Source organism: Anabrus simplex, chromosome 1, assembly GCF_040414725.1.
Source record: "Anabrus simplex isolate iqAnaSimp1 chromosome 1, ASM4041472v1, whole genome shotgun sequence".
NCBI lineage: Eukaryota > Metazoa > Arthropoda > Insecta > Orthoptera > Tettigoniidae > Anabrus > Anabrus simplex.
The window spans coordinates 1,640,796,042-1,640,814,129 of NC_090265.1; the positions used below are offsets into that span (position 1 = coordinate 1,640,796,042).

Genomic DNA, 18,088 nt, shown 5'->3' on the forward strand with positions numbered 1-18,088 from the left:
TAGCTTCATTGCTTAAGTTTAAAAAATAATTTTCAAATGAAAATTAATGTAAAATTGACTACTTGAAAATAACTTCATGAAAAAAAATATTTATAGTTGATCTAATTCACTGATTCTAGTACAGGTTATAGCTACAACTTTACTAATCATAATAAAAAAGAATTATAGAAAATTATTCATGTGTTTGGAAATTATCAGGGAAAAGGCAAAATAGTGGCCATGGTACACCGCCATTTTGAATAATGAATTATATATAATGGCATAGGTTTATATGATTTCTAAATATGTAGACATTTTATTAAGGAATAATGTGTTTGTCACACTAAGTTTCCCTTTCGTATTCATTTCGATTGTGAGAAAAACACGTTTAATACACCCTATTCTTCTGTTCAAAGGTGTAGTCCCCCACTTAAGTTTGAGTCTTTAAAAGTAGGAAAGATCACAATATGAAGATAAAGCTGGAATTCAAGAGGACAAATTGGGGAAAATATTATTTTATAGGGAGGGGAGTTAGGGATTGGAATAATTTACCAAGGGAGGTGGTCAATAAATTTCCAATTTCTTTGCAATCATTTAAAGAAAAGGCTAGGAAAACAACATATAGGGAATCTGCCACCTGGGTGACTGCCCTAAATGCAGATCAGTATTGATTGATTGATTGATTGATTGATTGATTGATTGATTGATTGATTGATTGATTGATTGATTGATTGATTGATTGATTGATTGATTGATTGATTGATTGATTGATTGAATTACATTCACAAGTACAACTTAAGAGATTTCAAAGAATTTGGAGATTTATCGAACATTGGATGAAACCTATATATAATAAACTGAATGCTACTCGTTTCACACACAAGAGAAGTTAATTTTTTAAACAATTTGATCGCTAGAACATTGTCATTCCGGAAAATGATATGTATACGGAAAACATCCAAAGGAAAGTAGCACAATTTGTTCTGAGTGACTTACGACAGAAAAGTCTTCTTGTTGGCTTTTTTTCCAACTTCTTGGGTACGGCAGTTGATGTTGATTTGGCAGAGTTTTACGGCCTCATGCCCTTCCTGACACCAGCCCTGTTTGGGGGGAGGTATTCACTACTGCGTGTTTCTGTGGTGGTTGATAGTGCGTTGTGTTGTATGTAGATGGAGAGAAATGGGATATCTCTTAATTAAAAATTGTCTGGACATCACAAAGGATAGCGGGTTACGACATGAAACCCTTACTAGTGAAACATCAGTTAGATAGTGGGCAGACAAGTCCTACCCACAGCTAATTACTGTTGAAGAGAGAAGCTAATGAACGGTCAACACGGAGAACTAGTACAAACCAATCTTCCGTTGGAAGGAAGGAATACATCGGGGGTATAATGATAGGTCCTGCAGGACCTGCAATGCAGATGGGCCCGGGTCTCTAAGAGGCCCAGCAAACTCCATGCAAAGAATAGTATACTGTAGCCTAATGCCACTCTGCACGTAAATGGTCTGAGCGGTTTTGTAAAATTATGTATAACAATTTGTTCGTAGAGAAATTGCCACTAGGTTGCATCTAGCAGCAGTTTATTGCGTTGAGTGTAGCACAGCACAGCTGTAAACAATACTTGCCCTTGCCGTCTCTCACAACACCGCGAAACGTTCCTCAGAAAAGACCTGCACCACATTATTTTAAAATAACTACAGCTACGAAAATTGATACCGAAATATAATATATTATTTATGAAATAATACTCTCTTGATGTGTAGTGCACCTGAGATAGTATTATGCACAAACTTTGCAGAACATTTGACTTTTGTCACACATTTATTCGACAATAGAGTATAATGCCAAAAGGAAGTTGGTGTACTTTTTTTTTTGCTAGGGGCTTTACGTCGCACCGACACAGATAGGTCTTATGGCGACGATGGGATAGGAAAGGCCTAGGAGTTGGAAGGAAGCGGCCGTGGCCTTAATTAAGGTACAGCCCCAGCATTTGCATGGTGTGAAAATGGGAAACCACGGAAAACCATTTTCAGGGCTGCCGATAGTGGAATTCGAACCTACTATCTCCCGGATGCAAGCTCACAGCCGCGCGCCTCTACGCGCACGGCCAACTCGCCCGGTAGTTGGTGTACTAGCAATCAGTCAACCCATTTTCGAATGAGCTCTCTTTCGGTAAAGTTAATAATATATGAGCTTTTTATTTATTATTATTCTGTAATTGAATAAATTATTGTAACAGAGACTTCGGTATTGGTTACAGAGTGTAGTTCTGTAGTTACTAAAAAAATGATACAAATTGAAGTGCATGGTTGACAATTCAGCCGTTAAACCATGGAGGCAGTCAAATTAATCATCTTTTAAAATGATCTTACGATAAAAAATAATCCTCTTATATATTGCATTACTTCTGCCTGCTGTAATTAAATTTATATTAGTTACTCATAGGTTGTTACATTTCATTTGAGGGGCCCCCGAATTTCTGTTTTGACAGGCGGATCCGTATCGCATTCGTTACGCATCTAACAAATATTTTCTCGTAGTTGTTCTTTTGTAATGAATCACATCTATCAACTCCTCTGTAACCTTGGGGTTCTCAGTTATACCACATGCGAATCTTACTACCTGTGATATGTCAGATACGTCAGTGCTCTCATCAAAATAAATCGAATAACAAATGAATTATTTACAGAGGCACTGCAGTTGTTGATCAGCCTCTTCTGCTATTTCTTGAATTTGACTACAACAGTATTTCTGCACAACTGAATTCCTACTTTCTTACTTGCCTCACTTCGTGATATGCTGGTTACAGCACTTATAATGCTTTCCTTAATGAAAGGCAATTTTGAAGGAAGGAAGGAAGGAAGGAAGGAAGGAAGGAATACCATTATGAGAGAAAGTAGGAATCATATTATTTTGTTGTTGTCTGGGACTGATTGAGTTTGCGTGTAGATGAGATCTGATGTGGTAGAAGGAAGAGTGATTGTGGTCACAGTCTGTTGCTGGTACTGCTCTACATCCTCAGTCACATTGTGCTGTACAAGGACACGCATCTCTCATATTGTTTCACATTTGTACATGACCTGTCAGTGACGTGGCTCTAAATTCATTTATGATGATTCGTAAGGAAGATTTGAGCCTGCAACATACATGTGATGTCCCTAGTTTATTAACAATAATTAATGAGATTATCCTACTTCTACTTCAATCAATCTTTAATCATAGATAAAACGAAACTGGACCAGCTTAAAGCAATTAAACATTATATTCTATCTCTTTCATTTCTCATCGTTTTTGTAATTTTTAACGATGCTTTTGCTTTACGTCGCACGTGTGGTGAGTGTAAATACATATGTACTCACTGCAGACCGATGACCGCCAGACAAACTACATGGCACTAATATATGACTGGAGTGATTCGCAGCATTCACTTACTGTATTACCTTACATTAAAATATTGTTTTACAATATCATGCCTGTATCATCAAAATACCTACAATATGTCTGAAAAATTAAAATGCTTTTCACGTGTGGCTTGCAGATATCACTCTCTCCTGTTTCATATGATCTTTGTACAACATTCCCTTTCAACCTGTATACTTTTCTGCAGACACTTGTTATGTGATGATGATGATGATGATGATGATGATGCTCGTTGTTTAAAGGGGTCTAACATCTAGGTCATCGGCCCCTAATGTCACGAAATGAGAGGAAATGTAAGGATTTAAAAATCCATAATCCTCCACTGAGCAGAATTCAAACCGTGAGGACGAAGAATGAATGGATGAAGTTAAAACAATCAGTGGATCCGACCCGCAATGCCACACATTCCCAGAAACTAGCGTTAAACAACAGTATTACTGACCAAGGAACTGCTTCTAAAACACAATACTGAATCGATCATGCTTGTAGTCTAAACGGGTCCAAAATCCAGGGCATGGTATATGTTATGTTGCGGTACTAATCAAAAGTAGCGTTGACTCGCGGTATTCCATACACATTAGGGTACTACTCACAGGTAATGTAATGCACACATGCAACACAGACCTATGGTGTTTCGCACACTGCGGCGCCATTTACAGGCAACACAAACATATGGTGTTCGTCACACAAGTGGACTAACCACAGGGACTCGCACTATCCCGTGGTGTTCATCACATAGTGGGTACTAATCATAGGCAAGGCAGAACCATGATGTCGCTCATATAGTGGTACGAATCACAGGTGCTGTAAAATGCATCCTGAGCACGCGCTGTCACTACTAATCACAAACCTATTGTGTACCTAACATAGTGATACTACGCGCAAGTAATGTTCCCTGATTGGTGGTACTAGTTTAAAGTAGTATCATGGTTCTAATTTGATCATCCCTTGGTCGCCCCTTTTAGTTGCCTCTTACGACAAGCAGGGGACACCGTGGGTGTATTCTTCATCTGCGTCCCCCACCCACAGGGCTTGTGTGTTTGGTCCGCGAGTGGTATTTATTTCCCTCAAGTCCGCCGGCAACCCCCCTATCCGCCACCTGGGACGCGCCACGTGGGAGTAGCGTAGCAGGTTCGTGGACTTGTCATGTGGTCATTCATACTGTCCCTTAGTTTTTAAAAAAGTGTTATATTTTTCTAGAGATTTTTGGGCATTAATTTCTCCGGTAGGAAATAGTAAGCTTGTGGAGCTTCCGGAAGTGTCCCATTAATTCACTTCTACAGAGTGTAACACTACGGTACGGCCAAACTTCCAGGATGCGCTGATGGCAGGTTGATGTATGTATGAATACTAACAGAGGGAATATTGAACATTTTATGTATTCGTGATATAGTGGGTTCGAACCCCCCTGTCAGCAGCCCTGAAAATAGTTTTCCGTGATTTCCCATTTTTACACCAGTCAAATGCTGGGTCTGTACCTTTATTAAGGCCATGGCCGCTTCCTTCCCACTCCTAGCCCTTTCCTGTCCCATCGTCGCAATAAAACCTATCTGTGTCGGTGCGACGTAAAGTAACTTGATTAATATTCTATGTACAGTTGTAAAAAATGAATTTCAACATGGAAATAAAACCTTTCCTGGTCCATGTCCATGTTTCCTTCTATGTGTGAGCAATGTGTACTGAAAGTTTGTTGACCGTACACCCTGTATTTGTTTACGTCTCTCTTTTATCGATAGCTTCACATCAGCTTCCATATATTAATTTAGATTGTGTGGTTGTGTTTCAGGAGTGTTTCTGGTGCTCGCCACTTCGCTACTAACTGGCAGCGCAGTGGGAGAGCGGCATATACGGAGGATCACCGCGGCGGATCTTCCAGCACTCACCAACAGTTCCGGCCCTTCCCGGACCAGTAACAGCAACAACAACGTCCTAAAGACGCTAGAATCCTCACCCGTCACCAATTGTTCTACCGGCGGTACCAATGGCAGTTGCGGTGAGGCACTCCCGGAGGAAGCTAAGAGAAAAGCGAAAGACAAGCTGCCAGAGCTGTCATCGGATGATTCCCACAGTGTCTTCGAATCCTCTTCTGATGAGACTCTTCAAGAACGTCTCCACTCTGGTATCTTACTTCATCTCACTACTGCAGCACCTGACTACTCTCACGAAGGTAGCCTCGACCAAGACAGGGGCACAACCTATCCGCAATCGACGACCCCCTCAAAGGAAGTCCGCACCTCTTCCTACAGGGATCATGACGTCAATGCAGAAATTGGCAGGTTTGATTCCTCGCTCACGACTCCAAGAGTAAGTCTCATTGACGATCGCTTTCTGAGAGTGTCCGAGAGTATCAAACAAAACCTGGAGGACTTAGAGGAACAACATGTTTTCCGTCCAACATCTACACCTTCCAGTCAAAATCTGGAAACCACATCGCCATCAAGTTCCGGGTATATTCCTCCTACTTCTGGAGACATCTCTCCCCCCAATGGAACCAAAGTAGCATTCGAGTATACAAACCATGTATCCATACAGTACAATGATACGTTTGATCCTCCGCGGAGATTGCACAAGGACATTGTAGTTGAAAACGGATCACGAGTAGAGTTCACATCATCATATATTCACACGGAACAATTCGGTGAGTCACCACCAACCACACCAGCTTCTGCCGTAGAAGAGGAATCTGCTAATAGTGTGGATGGAAAGACAAGTGATCATAATTCAGTGACTGATACTTTGAGTAATTCTAATAACACATCTCAAGATAATACTGTCGAAGAAGCAAATTTGTCAGAAAATGCTGTACATCAGCAGAAAAATACTACCAACACTTCAGAGTACCTGCAAAGTCCTGTTACAAGTAGTTATTCGAGTTCCGAGTATGATAATTTTAAGGACATTCATAATAACACAGTGCCACCTGGTGATATACACAGTACAACTAGCAGTAGACCGTCTTCAAGATCTCAACAAACCACTGAAGGCAGTGCTGCTGCTTTTTCTAGCGAAGAGACATCTACTGTAGATTCTAAGTTAAGTAAAAGACGATACACAACTAGGAAACTTTACATAAGCGGCGTTCCGTCCAGCACTCCAGCTACCCCAGCTGAATCCTCTGTATCAAGCACTCAGCGATCAAGAAGTAGGCAAACAATTAGACGTACAACCGTTTCCACAACCAGTGAGACTGAATCATCAACACTGCCACCTACCGTGACAACAAGTAGGACTAGAGCAAGAATGATCTCATCAGCCAGACACCAAGTAAATGCCACGAACAGTGTGGAAGAACTCCCCACATTAACTCCAGCTGGCAGCAATGGGCAGCAACCGCGCAGGAAACAAAATACACGTTACTCATGGCAGCGGCCACTCAACAGAACAGAAAACAGCAGCGAAGACGAAAAAGAAGAAGATGAAGAAACTGAGCTGTCAATGGTTCGAATCCAGATATCAACAGTTCAACCTAGTAGCAGTCAGTCATCATACCGAAACAATCTCATTAGGAATAAGAAAGTGCAGAATGGCACTGATGGAAGGGACGTTGATTTCACTACAGAAGCAACTAGATACATTAGAAGAAAAGAGGGTGCTACAGATGAAGTTAACAATCAGGCTAAAGTCGACACCGAGAAAGAAGATGCGAAAAGCTTCACAAGTGGATTGCTTAGTGCGAACAAGACTGTCACGTTGAAGCGAACATTACAGAAAGATCCAGCAATCTCGAGTAATGAAGTAGTGGTGAAAAACTCTTCTCAGGCGATACGAAACAGGGGCTCTATCAAGTTCTCTGGCCTTAGCACCTTGACGGGCGGTATGGTTGATAGCCTGCTGATTCCGCCTACAGCGGCCGCCTGGGCGCTGGCTACACTAAGAGGTCCTGCGGACACCAACAGCACAGGAGTGGTGCAACGTCCATCCAAGAATGATACTGACGACGAAATTACAACTACTGTGCAGCCAGAAGTAGGAGCTGAAACTACCACTGATAGCCAGTGGTCTGAGCCTGGGGATGATCGTAACACCTCGTCGCCAACAGGTAAGACGATTTTAAGTATTGGACGCCATGAGATTATTTATCTTTTATGTCGAATTTCATATGCAGTATTCACAGTTTACGAGGAACACCCACAAAACTCCCCCGCCGGTGGACTTCCCGACAAGGTGGGATAAACAGGTGTACAAACAATCCCAGCAGTTAGTTGTTTATGAGAATTGTATCGGAAGGTTTGTGTGTGACTGTTGCTTTTGTATATTGCTTATATATTATAAGTAATCGACTGGAAAATTAAGCATATGTTTGAATAGCGACCGAGCTCGATAGCCGAAGTCGCTTAAGTGCGGCCAGGATCCAGTAATCGGGAGATAGTGGGTTCTAACCCCACTGTCGGCAGCCCTGAAGATGGTTTTCCCTGGCTTTCCATTTTCACACAAGGCAAATGCTGGGGCTGTACCTTAATTAAGGCCACGGCCGCTTCCTTCCCATTCCTAGGCCTTTCCTATCCCATCGTCGCCATAAGACCTATCTGTGTCGGAACGACGTAAAGCAAATAGCAAAATATATATATATATCTGTTTGAATAGCGAATGTATTTGGTGGAATGTTACGTGGAAAAAAATAACTATATAGAAGTTTCGTTCGGAGATTTGCTCGTAAATATCGTGACTCTAGCATTCCTACAATACTGTAGGTCCAGTTTGTGGTATTCAGAGAAAGTCACTTTTTCATCAAATTCGAAACGTAAATTTTGTAGGAATGCTAGAGTCAGGATATTTATGAGCAAATCTTGCAACGCATCTTCTATAGTAATGGAATGAAATGAAATGGCGTATGGCTTTTAATGCCGGGAGTGTCCGAGTACAAGTTCGGCTCGCCAGATGCAGGTAGTTTTATTTGACTCCTATAGGCGACCTGCGTGTTATGATGAGGATGAAATGGTGCCCGTGCCAGCAAAATTAACCAATTATGGTTAAAATTCCCGACCCTGTCAGGAATCGAACCCGGGACCCCTGTGACCAAAGGCCAGCAAGCTAACCATTTAGCCATGGAGCCCGACATCTTCTACAGATTTTCTGTAACGTTCCACCAAATAAATTGCTGTTTAATCGAATTCGAATTTTCCAATCCATTACCTAATACAAAACCAATATACACAATAATAAACAAGCAATAGTCGCACACACGTTCCGGTATAAGCAGCTGTTGGGATGCTTTATTCACCTATACTGCTAATAATAAGAGTTGGTGTCTGACAGGTAAGATTGGAGGGAGGAGCACTGCACGTGCCATTTCACGATGTTGCCACATTCCAGCATTCCTTTCTACATGCTCTTACCCCTCGCTTCCGGCTCACTTGTTCCCTCCTTCATTCTGACCGCTGTGATCTGTTGTAGACTACCTGGCCAGACGGTGTCGTCCCATTTGCGATCACTCTTATACAAACAATCAGGTTCTTATCAGTGACAGTGACAGGTTTGGCAACTCCCAGCAAGACGAGCTGCCCTCAAGTGTTATCTCCATGGCAACCGCAGTCGCCCCACCCTCGTTTCCATGGCAACCACTCAGCCACTCCCTTTATCCCTCCTCGGCAGGCAGTAAAAGGACCTCCCTCTAAGAAATGTCAGACACCAACTCTTATTATTAGCAGTATAGCTTCCCACGGTGCGGTCAGGGGTGCGGGAAGTCGGTCGGCGGCAGAACGATACGAAGTTTCCTCGTAAAACCAGAACACTGTAGTACCACATTCATATGTAACCTCGAATGTGGCTGCTACATATCAGTATGGCATGTTCAAACTTGCTCCTGTGAAACATATTTTTTTTAAATGTTCAAAACATTTTTTTAGCAAAGTAGAGGGTCTCCATACGACGAAAAACATAAAATTATTTCCTCAATTGTGCCGAAAGTTGAAGGGCTAAAGTGCCCGGCAAGATTTCAAACTGTGAGTCTTGGAGAGCTCTATCAAACTGAAAAAGAAATTTCGAGAATCACGTCCGGCATAAAATCACTTGTTTCTTCACTCACATTCTTTTTTTATTTAAATCCTAGCCAAATTAACGTATTTACGTAATTCTTTCTGCAATGTGTTCCTTGGTTTAATATCCTCAGGTTTTTTTTTTTTTTTTTTTTTTTTTACTTTTAGAAAAATGTCTACACCGAAAAGGCAAACTGCTGATCTAATCGACCGGATAACGATTATTAAGAAAAGTATTGTAATTTTTAGGAATAAATAAATAATATATTCTCATACTAATTATATTTTATTTGCCTAAAATTCGTAGCTCATATCCCCAGGATGTTTTCAACATTGAGTTGCTTGCCTCAAGCCTATAACTGTGGATTTTTCTTCCTGGCCTTGTCATAATTTATTGGGGTTGGTAATTGAAATACAGCTGTACAGCCGGATGCCCTTGCCGGCTCCAACACTATGTGGAGGGTTGTATTCACTGTTGTGTGTGTCTTTTTTTTTTTTTTTGCTAGGGGCTTTACGTCGCTCCGACACAGATAGGTCTTATGGCGACGATGGGATAGGAAAGGCCTAGGAGTTGGAAGGAAGCGGCCGTGGCCTTAATTAAGGTACAGCCCCAGCATTTGCCTGGTGTGAAAATGGGAAACCACGGAAAACCATCTTCAGGGCTGCCGATAGTGGGATTCGAACCTACTATCTCCCGGATGCAAGCTCACAGCCGCGCGCCTCAACGCGCACGGCCAACTCGCCCGGTTTGTGTGTGTCTGTGGTGCATGTGTTGTAAATATATTTGGGAGAAATTCCACCTTTATATACTTTAATTTTTTTTTTAATGATCATCTTACTTCAAGAATATTCTATAAAGAATTATTTTGAGAGGAGTTCCCTCCTTGGTTCTACTATTACTAATTTTACAGCATCGCTCCTAGGAAATGTTCCTTAGACCTATCTTAAGATGAAATCTTCTTTCTTTATTCGAATCAGAAGTACAATAAAATAATATTACATTTAAAAGAAACAAACTATATACACAAATGTATACAAGTAAAAGGTCTACAACAATATATGTCATACAGATTCGGCCCAAAATTTGGCCACTTCAAGGGCATTTGGATTAGCCAGCACCAAGTCTTCCATTGTGCAGTTTCATGGACACAAGGGACAACATAGCAGGTGATCAGTTGTCTGAAGTTCACCACAGTCACAAAAGGCCGTATCGGTGGGGAAGTTCCATTTCTGTAGAGTCGCTCTGGTTCTAGCCACTCCAGATCTAAGTCTGTTTAAGGACCTCCATGTCAACCAGTCCTCGGTGTGACCGGGAGGCAACGCTTCCCGTGGTTCCATCCATTTCGAAAGGCCAAGGGTCTTTTGTTTCCATTTGGTAATCCTGGCTTTGTCCGATGATCCTTCCAGGTGTTTTGAAGATGTTAAAAATGCTTTCCTGGACTTCAATCTTCGTTGGGCAGGTTGGTATCCAAAGAGTGGATGTGAAGGCATTAAATTTGTTTTAAGCCTTTCGTTGTTTACAATATTTATATAGTTTAAAAATACAAGGGTTGGTTTTTGAGGTTTGGCAACTATGTTATTTATTGATACATAACACACATACATGGGTCTGAGTTCCATAGGCCTTCGATATAGTCATCAGCGTTGCGTACAACGTGTTCCCAGCGATGAGAAATCCATTGGATCCTGTTGGCACTGCCCAGTCTATCGATGGTGCGGAGAGAGCGGTCGGTGGCCTGCAAAACGTCTTCAATTGTACGGAAGTGCTTCCCGCGTACTGGCACCTTCATCTTAGGGATTAGATCGAAGTCACATGTATTTAAATCGTAAAGTAAGTGGGGTGATAGTGCACCCCCAGAGATTGAACAATTCAGACACAACTCCTGCTGTGTGCGCCGTAGCATTATCATGCAGAACAATCAGTTGGTTATTCATGAAGTGTCGCCGTTTTCTTCTCAGAGCGCCTCACAATCTGTTTTGCAAAAATGAACATTAGTACGCCACATTAACCGTCTACCAGGCGGGGGTATGCGTTATCACATCTGATGCATCTCCACTAATGCGGACACAGTCTGTACATTTTCGTCACTTACTGGTGGGTGACCAGATCGAAACATATACAACACACTTTCACGTCCTTGGCGACACTGTTACGTCGTGTGATCTCTAGCACACTGGATTGTTAACCAGCTTCTCTGTTCATACTTGGAAAACATGGCGACTGTCTTTCGCGTTCTTCCGCCGAGATATTCCACGGTTTATCAGGTTCTTTCTCTGGATTAAACCCGCAACTTTCTTCCTAAAGATGGTCTTTTGCCCTTATATCATTTACCCGTCTGTGTGCACCTCCTTCAGACAGGTTAATATTTCCATTTTTTCCTGGAAAGTGAGCAATTTTTGCGACAATCTCTCCGCGTTCGTTCTCTTCAGGTGACCAAAAAGGTTAATCTTCGTTTATTTAATAACGGTGGTGATCTCTTCGACTCTCGCATACAGCTCGTTGTTTGACCTCAGGTGGAAGACAAAACCCTCGAACACTTTCTTAGGACCCAAAATCTTCCTGAAGAACTTCCTTTCTTTCTTTCAGTCGACATATCTTCCATTTTTGCTAGTATTTCTGTAGATTTATATTATTATTATCATTACTATTATTATTATTATTATTATTATTATTATTATTATTATTATTATTATTATTATTATTATTATTACCGTTTTTGGTGGATCAGCAGAGGTGAAAGAAGGTGCGGGCTGGAATGGGTCTAACTACAAGTCCGAAAGATGAATTTTAAAATTTAAATAAAGGTTGTATTTTCAACTGATAACAAGAATTAACAATTTTCACTAGGTGAAATAACAAAGAAAAATCAGGTACAATGCAACTTTACGAACGAAAGCACAAGTTAAGAGGATATTACAAATTCTGGGCTACGAGCCCCAAAGTCTGAGCTCTCAGCTCACAACCACAAATTACCAAAGGGCAGAAAACCCCTCATTACATGGAGCACTTGCTCTCAACTTCACATCTCAAGCCTCTCTAAGGCACTTTTACCACAACACCATAAAGAGCTAACCCGCTCTCGATCTTTCGAGCCTATAAAGGCAATAACAAACTACTACACTAAATTGCCATCAAGGCATAACTTATAAAGAAACATGGGTATCTCGTACCCAATCTACTGGGCCTTAGTGGGCAAATACTAGGTTAATTTAAATGGCCCAAAACGCAAAAGGGATGGAGGCGTGAATTAGCACTCCTAAATACACATTTTAAAACCTAAGTGGCGCTAGGCCGATTACACAGGGGCTAATCTCAAACGAGGGAGGTGACTCGTATGAGAAAACTTTTATACATTAATGAAGAGAAGAAACGGTTATGAGAACGTAGTCACCTCAACTTCAAAATGAAGGGGAGCTCGAGAGGGTAAATCACTCTCTATCCCCGCTTTACAGTTAAAGAGATTAGTAGTTTTTACATAGACTAAAATAGGATTTACATTTTAAAAAGGTTGGTTACATATTAAAGGTTTCGAACCTTCCCCGCGAGTTAAACTGCTGAGCTAGCAAGAAAAGATGTTAAATGGCCATTACCTTTTGAAGATCTGTTGCCCGAAGAAAGAGGCACTTCCCGCCCCCTGCTACATATCCACACACTAAGCTAGATGTTACTGAAGTGGAGCGGAGACAAGAAAATCAGCAGTTTTTATACCCTCGCGGAAAATTCGAGACCTTTCATGAATGATTAAGACCCGCCCACAAACGTTTATTGGTTAACAGCGAAAGTTACACACAAATCGATGAAGAAACACCTTATTGGTGGGAAATTAATTGCAGAAATTTAGGATTGGTTAAATTCAAACCAGGCGGAAAGGAAGCTTAATATTGCCAACCCTCAAATGAAAGAACAAAATTTAGTAAAGACAAAACTTATGAATACAAAATTTCTCCAAGAAAGTTCATTCCTTCGCACCAGAGTGCATAATCATAGTTTTTAGCAGAGACATCTGTTAGAGAATGTCCACACTTCTTGATCAACAAAAGCAAATCAAAACACCCAGAGACATCTTCTGATAAACAGTTGAGTTGATTCCGTTTTTAAAGTTCAGAGTTTCTCCTGTAGAGGAGTTTCAATTGGCGCAAGATTTGAACTTGCGTCGTAGAGGTGTACCGCCCGGTACAATTATTATTATTATTATTATTATTATTATTATTATTATTATTATTATTATTATTATTATTATTATTATTATTATTATATCAAATACGATAATTGTATCATTGTTTTAGGGATAAGCACAACGAGAATGCCATGCTTTCTTAACATTCATTAGATGAGAGACATGAACGAGTACAACCCTTGTTGGGGCTTCAGGATATTTCTGAGCAATGTCCCCAATTTCGCTGAAATCAATGTGGCAAAGTTTTGTATATTCATAACCGTACGAGGTATATTTTTTCTTGTGACAAATACACTACTGTATATCACTTTGTGTTTCTAAACCTAAAAGTGTTCATAAAATCTTGATTGCAGGTAACTCTAGTTCGGAAGGTGCTACGACTTCTGTACCACTGGAAGACCTCCTCACCCTTGGCTTTGTCCCGACCCAGAGGGCCTTTGAGGAGGTCGGAGCAAGTGCCCGTTCCGATTTGGTCTACGTCGTGGGTGAAGATACACAGAGTTCAGCGTCTGAAGCCTTGCCGACACCCGAGCCTGACCGCATTCAGAACAGTGGTATGGAGATAGAAGAGGAGAACATCTCTACCACGACTAATGTGTCCTCCGAGGAGATGATCAGCACTACACAGGAGGAGGGTACGGTAGGGGTCACAGGTAGTGATACGACTACAGTGAGCACAAGCAGTGAGGTCACTACCAGCAAAGAACTTTTAGGTAATGATCAAGCCACTGTTACACCTACCACCACCAACAGACCTTCCTTCACCACTGACAGTCCAGCAAGTGTGACCATGCCTGTGACTGAGTTTTACAGTACTACAGACATCATTCCCAAGGCCAGCACATTGACGAGTCCTCTAATGAATGCTACCACCAGCGAGCCAGAACTGGTGACGGAGATTTTGGTGGTAACTTTGAGCCATGAGCACGGCGTCGGTGTAGCGGAGGGCGAAGATGTGGATGAGAACGACCTGCTGGATACCACCCTGCCGCCGACCACCACTGCTCTTCCACACGGAGTCGTCCTGGGGGATGCAGACCTGGGCGAGGATGGACATCCTCATAATGGAGACGGAGAGGAACCGGACTACGTTGCGGAGATCGACGCCCAGCCCACGGCAGATCCTAAACTTCAGACAACAAGCACGTCGACCATTAAAACTACCACACTGCTAACGTTCAACGGCGAGGACGACAAAACAAGTGAGTTTTAGCCGTAATGGTAATGTCAACCTCCGCATTTCCACCTTCTAATGAAGACTGCACTGACTCAGTTAAGAGGAAGATACACCATTATGGGTCAAAAAATTGCATTTTCTCAATTTCACTTTCCCGTATCCTTTTTAAACCCAAGACGAGATGAATTAAAACAAAAGTTCTTTTACTTTCTTTCGAAACACATATGACTTAGGTACTCAAATTTAGTGTTATATTCATTTCACAGAGCGTCGATATCGATAATACTTATCTTTAGATTGTACTGCGATGTTTTTGTATGTATTATTGAAAAACGTAAAAGAAATTAAGTAGTAAGTTGTGAGAAAAAAAATGTATTTCGCGAACACATAAAATAAAAAATTTGTGTTTCGTGATCACAAAAGGTTATTCCTCCTTTCTTTCTTAATCTGTTTACCCTCCAGGGTTGGTTTTTTCCTCGGACTCAGCGAGGGATTCCACCTCTACCGCCTTAAGGGCAGTGTCCTGGAGCTTCAGCCTTTGGGTCGGGGATGAAACTGGGGAGGAGGACCAGTGCCTCACCCAGGCGGCCTCACCTGCTATGCTGAACAGGGGCCTTGGTGGGGGTTGGGGAGATTGGAGGGAATAGACAAGGAAGAGGGAAGGAATCGGCCGTGGCCTTAAGTTAGGTACCATCCCGGCATTTTCCTGGAGGAGAAGTGGGAAACCACGGAAAACCACTTCCAGGATGGCTGAGATGGAAATCGAACCCATCTCTACTCAGTTGACCTCCCGACGCTGAGTGGACCCCGTTCCAGCTCTCGTACCACTTTTCAAATTTCGTGGCAGAGCCGGGAATCGAACCCGGGCCTCCGGGGGTGGCAGCTGATCTCACACTAACCCCTACACCACAGAGGCGGACACAAAAGGTTATAAGCATTAAAATATAAACTACATTTCGTGATCACAAAATCTTAAAAGCATTAAAATATAAACTCTTTATTTTGTGATCACAGAAGCTTAAACGTATTAAAATATAAACTCTTGTATTTCGTGATCACCAAAGGTTCAAAGTATTAAAATATAAACTCCTGTATTTCGTGATCGCAAAAGCTTAAAAGCATTACAATATAAACTCTTGTATTTTATGATCACAAAACCTTAAACGCATTAAAATATAAACTCTTGTATTTCGTGATCACAAAAGCTTAAAAGCATTAAAATATAAATTCTTGTATTTCGTGATCACAAAAGCTTAAAAGTATTAAAATATAAACTCTTGTATTTCGTGATCACAAAAGCTTAAAAGCATTAAAATATAAATTCTTGTATTTCGTGATCACAAAAGCTTAAAAGCATTAAAATATAAATTCTTGTATTTCGTGATCACAAAAGCTTAAAAGCATTAAAATATAAATTCTTGTATTTCGTGATCACAAAAGCTTAAAAGTATTAAAATATAAACTCTTGTATTTCGTGATCGCAAAAGCTTAAAAACATTAAAATATAAATTCTTGTATTTCATGATCCCACAATCTTAAAAGCATTGAAATATAAACTTTTTTCTCGCCCCTATTAGTCACCTAGTGGATTTCGGATGATCAAACCTTGATTTATTTGACAATTTGTCTTAAATAATTCATAAGCAGATTTTAGTTCTGATCCTGTCTTATATACAGCTACAGAGATGCCCGTAGCTGAGACCACCACCACACAACCATTCACTACTGAAGAACCCGAGATCACTACTATCTCCTGGTATCCATCTTTCGGAGACATCACTTCTTACCTGCGTGTTACTGTCTTCAGCACCTGGGAGGAAGTTTGTCAAGAGAGGAGGAACTTCAAGGAAGCTCTGGCCAGACTTATAGCTGACAAGATGGACAGGTAAGCCACTATCTACTGTACTTGGGAATAAGTCTGTATAGAGCGAAGCCTAATTTACACGATGTCAGCTGAGGTTCCCTGCCCTGGAAGCCAGTGGCTGGGTAACGTATAAACAACTAGATCCAGTTGCTGGACAAGTCATTGGGCCACCAGTTTTCCACGCCCATAAAAGCAAACATGTTTGAATTGGCTGGCATCTGGCGTCTCCCCCCCCCCCCCCTCTCCCCCACTGCCTATCCCGTAGCCTACGCCAGTGACTGGTCTTGATAATATAGCTCTTTTATGATACCTGCAGAAGTTCCCAGCTTCGTAACTACGAGTATATTCTTCATCCTTTTCTCCTTTCTTCTTCGACCAATAATTCGTCATACGCCTTTTGAGTTGAAACAGTTCCCTCTCGGGCATTTTGATAAGGTTCAGCTGGACGCTGGTTCGTCCACCTTCGACTGACTTTGCTGTTGCTAGCACCATGTAAACGGCGATGGGTATTCTGACTGTCTTACCAGTGCTGGACGCCTATCGCACAGCTATCTATACTGCTAATAATATGAGTTGGTGTCTGACAGGTAAGGTTGGAGGGAGGAGCACTGCACGTGCCATTTCACGATGTTGCCACATTCCAGCATTCCTTTCTACATACTCTTACCCCTCGCTTCCGGCTCACTTGTTCCCTCCTTCATTCTGACCGCTGTGATCTGTTATAGACTACCTGGCCAGGCGGTGTCGTCCCATTTGCGATCACTCTTATACAAACAATCAGGTTCTTATCAGTGACAGTGACAGGTTTGGCAACTCCCAGCAAGACGAGCTGCCCTCAAGTGTTATCTCCATGGCAACCACAGTCGCCCCACCCTCGTTTCTATGGCAACCACACAGCCACTCCCTTTATCCTGCTTCGGCAGGCAGTAAACGGACCTCCCTCTAAGAAATGTCAGACGCCAACTCTTATTATTACCAGTATAGTGTCTAATTGGCATACCACTGGCAACGTGTAAATTACGCTTTACGAACTGTTTCGAGGAGACTTTGGGTAGGCTCGTAGTCGGTAAGATGAAGAAGTAAGCTGCCACATACTCCGAATGGAAACAAATGGGGCTGTGGGGGAGAATACATTGGCTACGTTAATGATCGTTATGGTAAAAGGTAGGTTGCCATTAATAGTAGGCCTCAGTAGGTAGATGTGTTTAAGAAGGCGTTTGGCATGTTTGGGCTGCTTCGTACGATAAGAACATCCTCAGATTCTTTCAAATAAATAGCTTATCTGCACTCATATATAATGTGCAATATTATTTATGTTATGTAAACCTGTCACGTATAACGAATCTGGTAATTATTTATTTATTTATTTATTTATTTATTTATTTATTTATTTATTTATTTATTTATTTATTTGAGCCTCAGTGACTCAGGTGGCAGCGTGCCGGCTCTCACCACTGGGTTCCGTAGTTCAAATCGCGGTCACTCCATGCGA

At 41.6% G+C, this 18,088-nt stretch overlaps 1 protein-coding gene across 1 annotated transcript in view; it reads left to right on the forward strand.

Annotated features, from left to right (window-relative positions):
- Positions 1-18,088, forward strand: part of LOC136858648 (uncharacterized) — a 247,880-nt gene that overhangs the window by 155,007 nt on the left and 74,785 nt on the right. Inside the window, exons 2-4 of the mRNA XM_068225648.1 lie at positions 5,189-7,441; positions 13,909-14,757; positions 16,410-16,617. Of these exons, the coding sequence (XP_068081749.1) occupies positions 5,189-7,441; positions 13,909-14,757; positions 16,410-16,617 (3,310 nt within the window). The remainder of the gene's footprint in view (positions 1-5,188; positions 7,442-13,908; positions 14,758-16,409; positions 16,618-18,088) is intronic.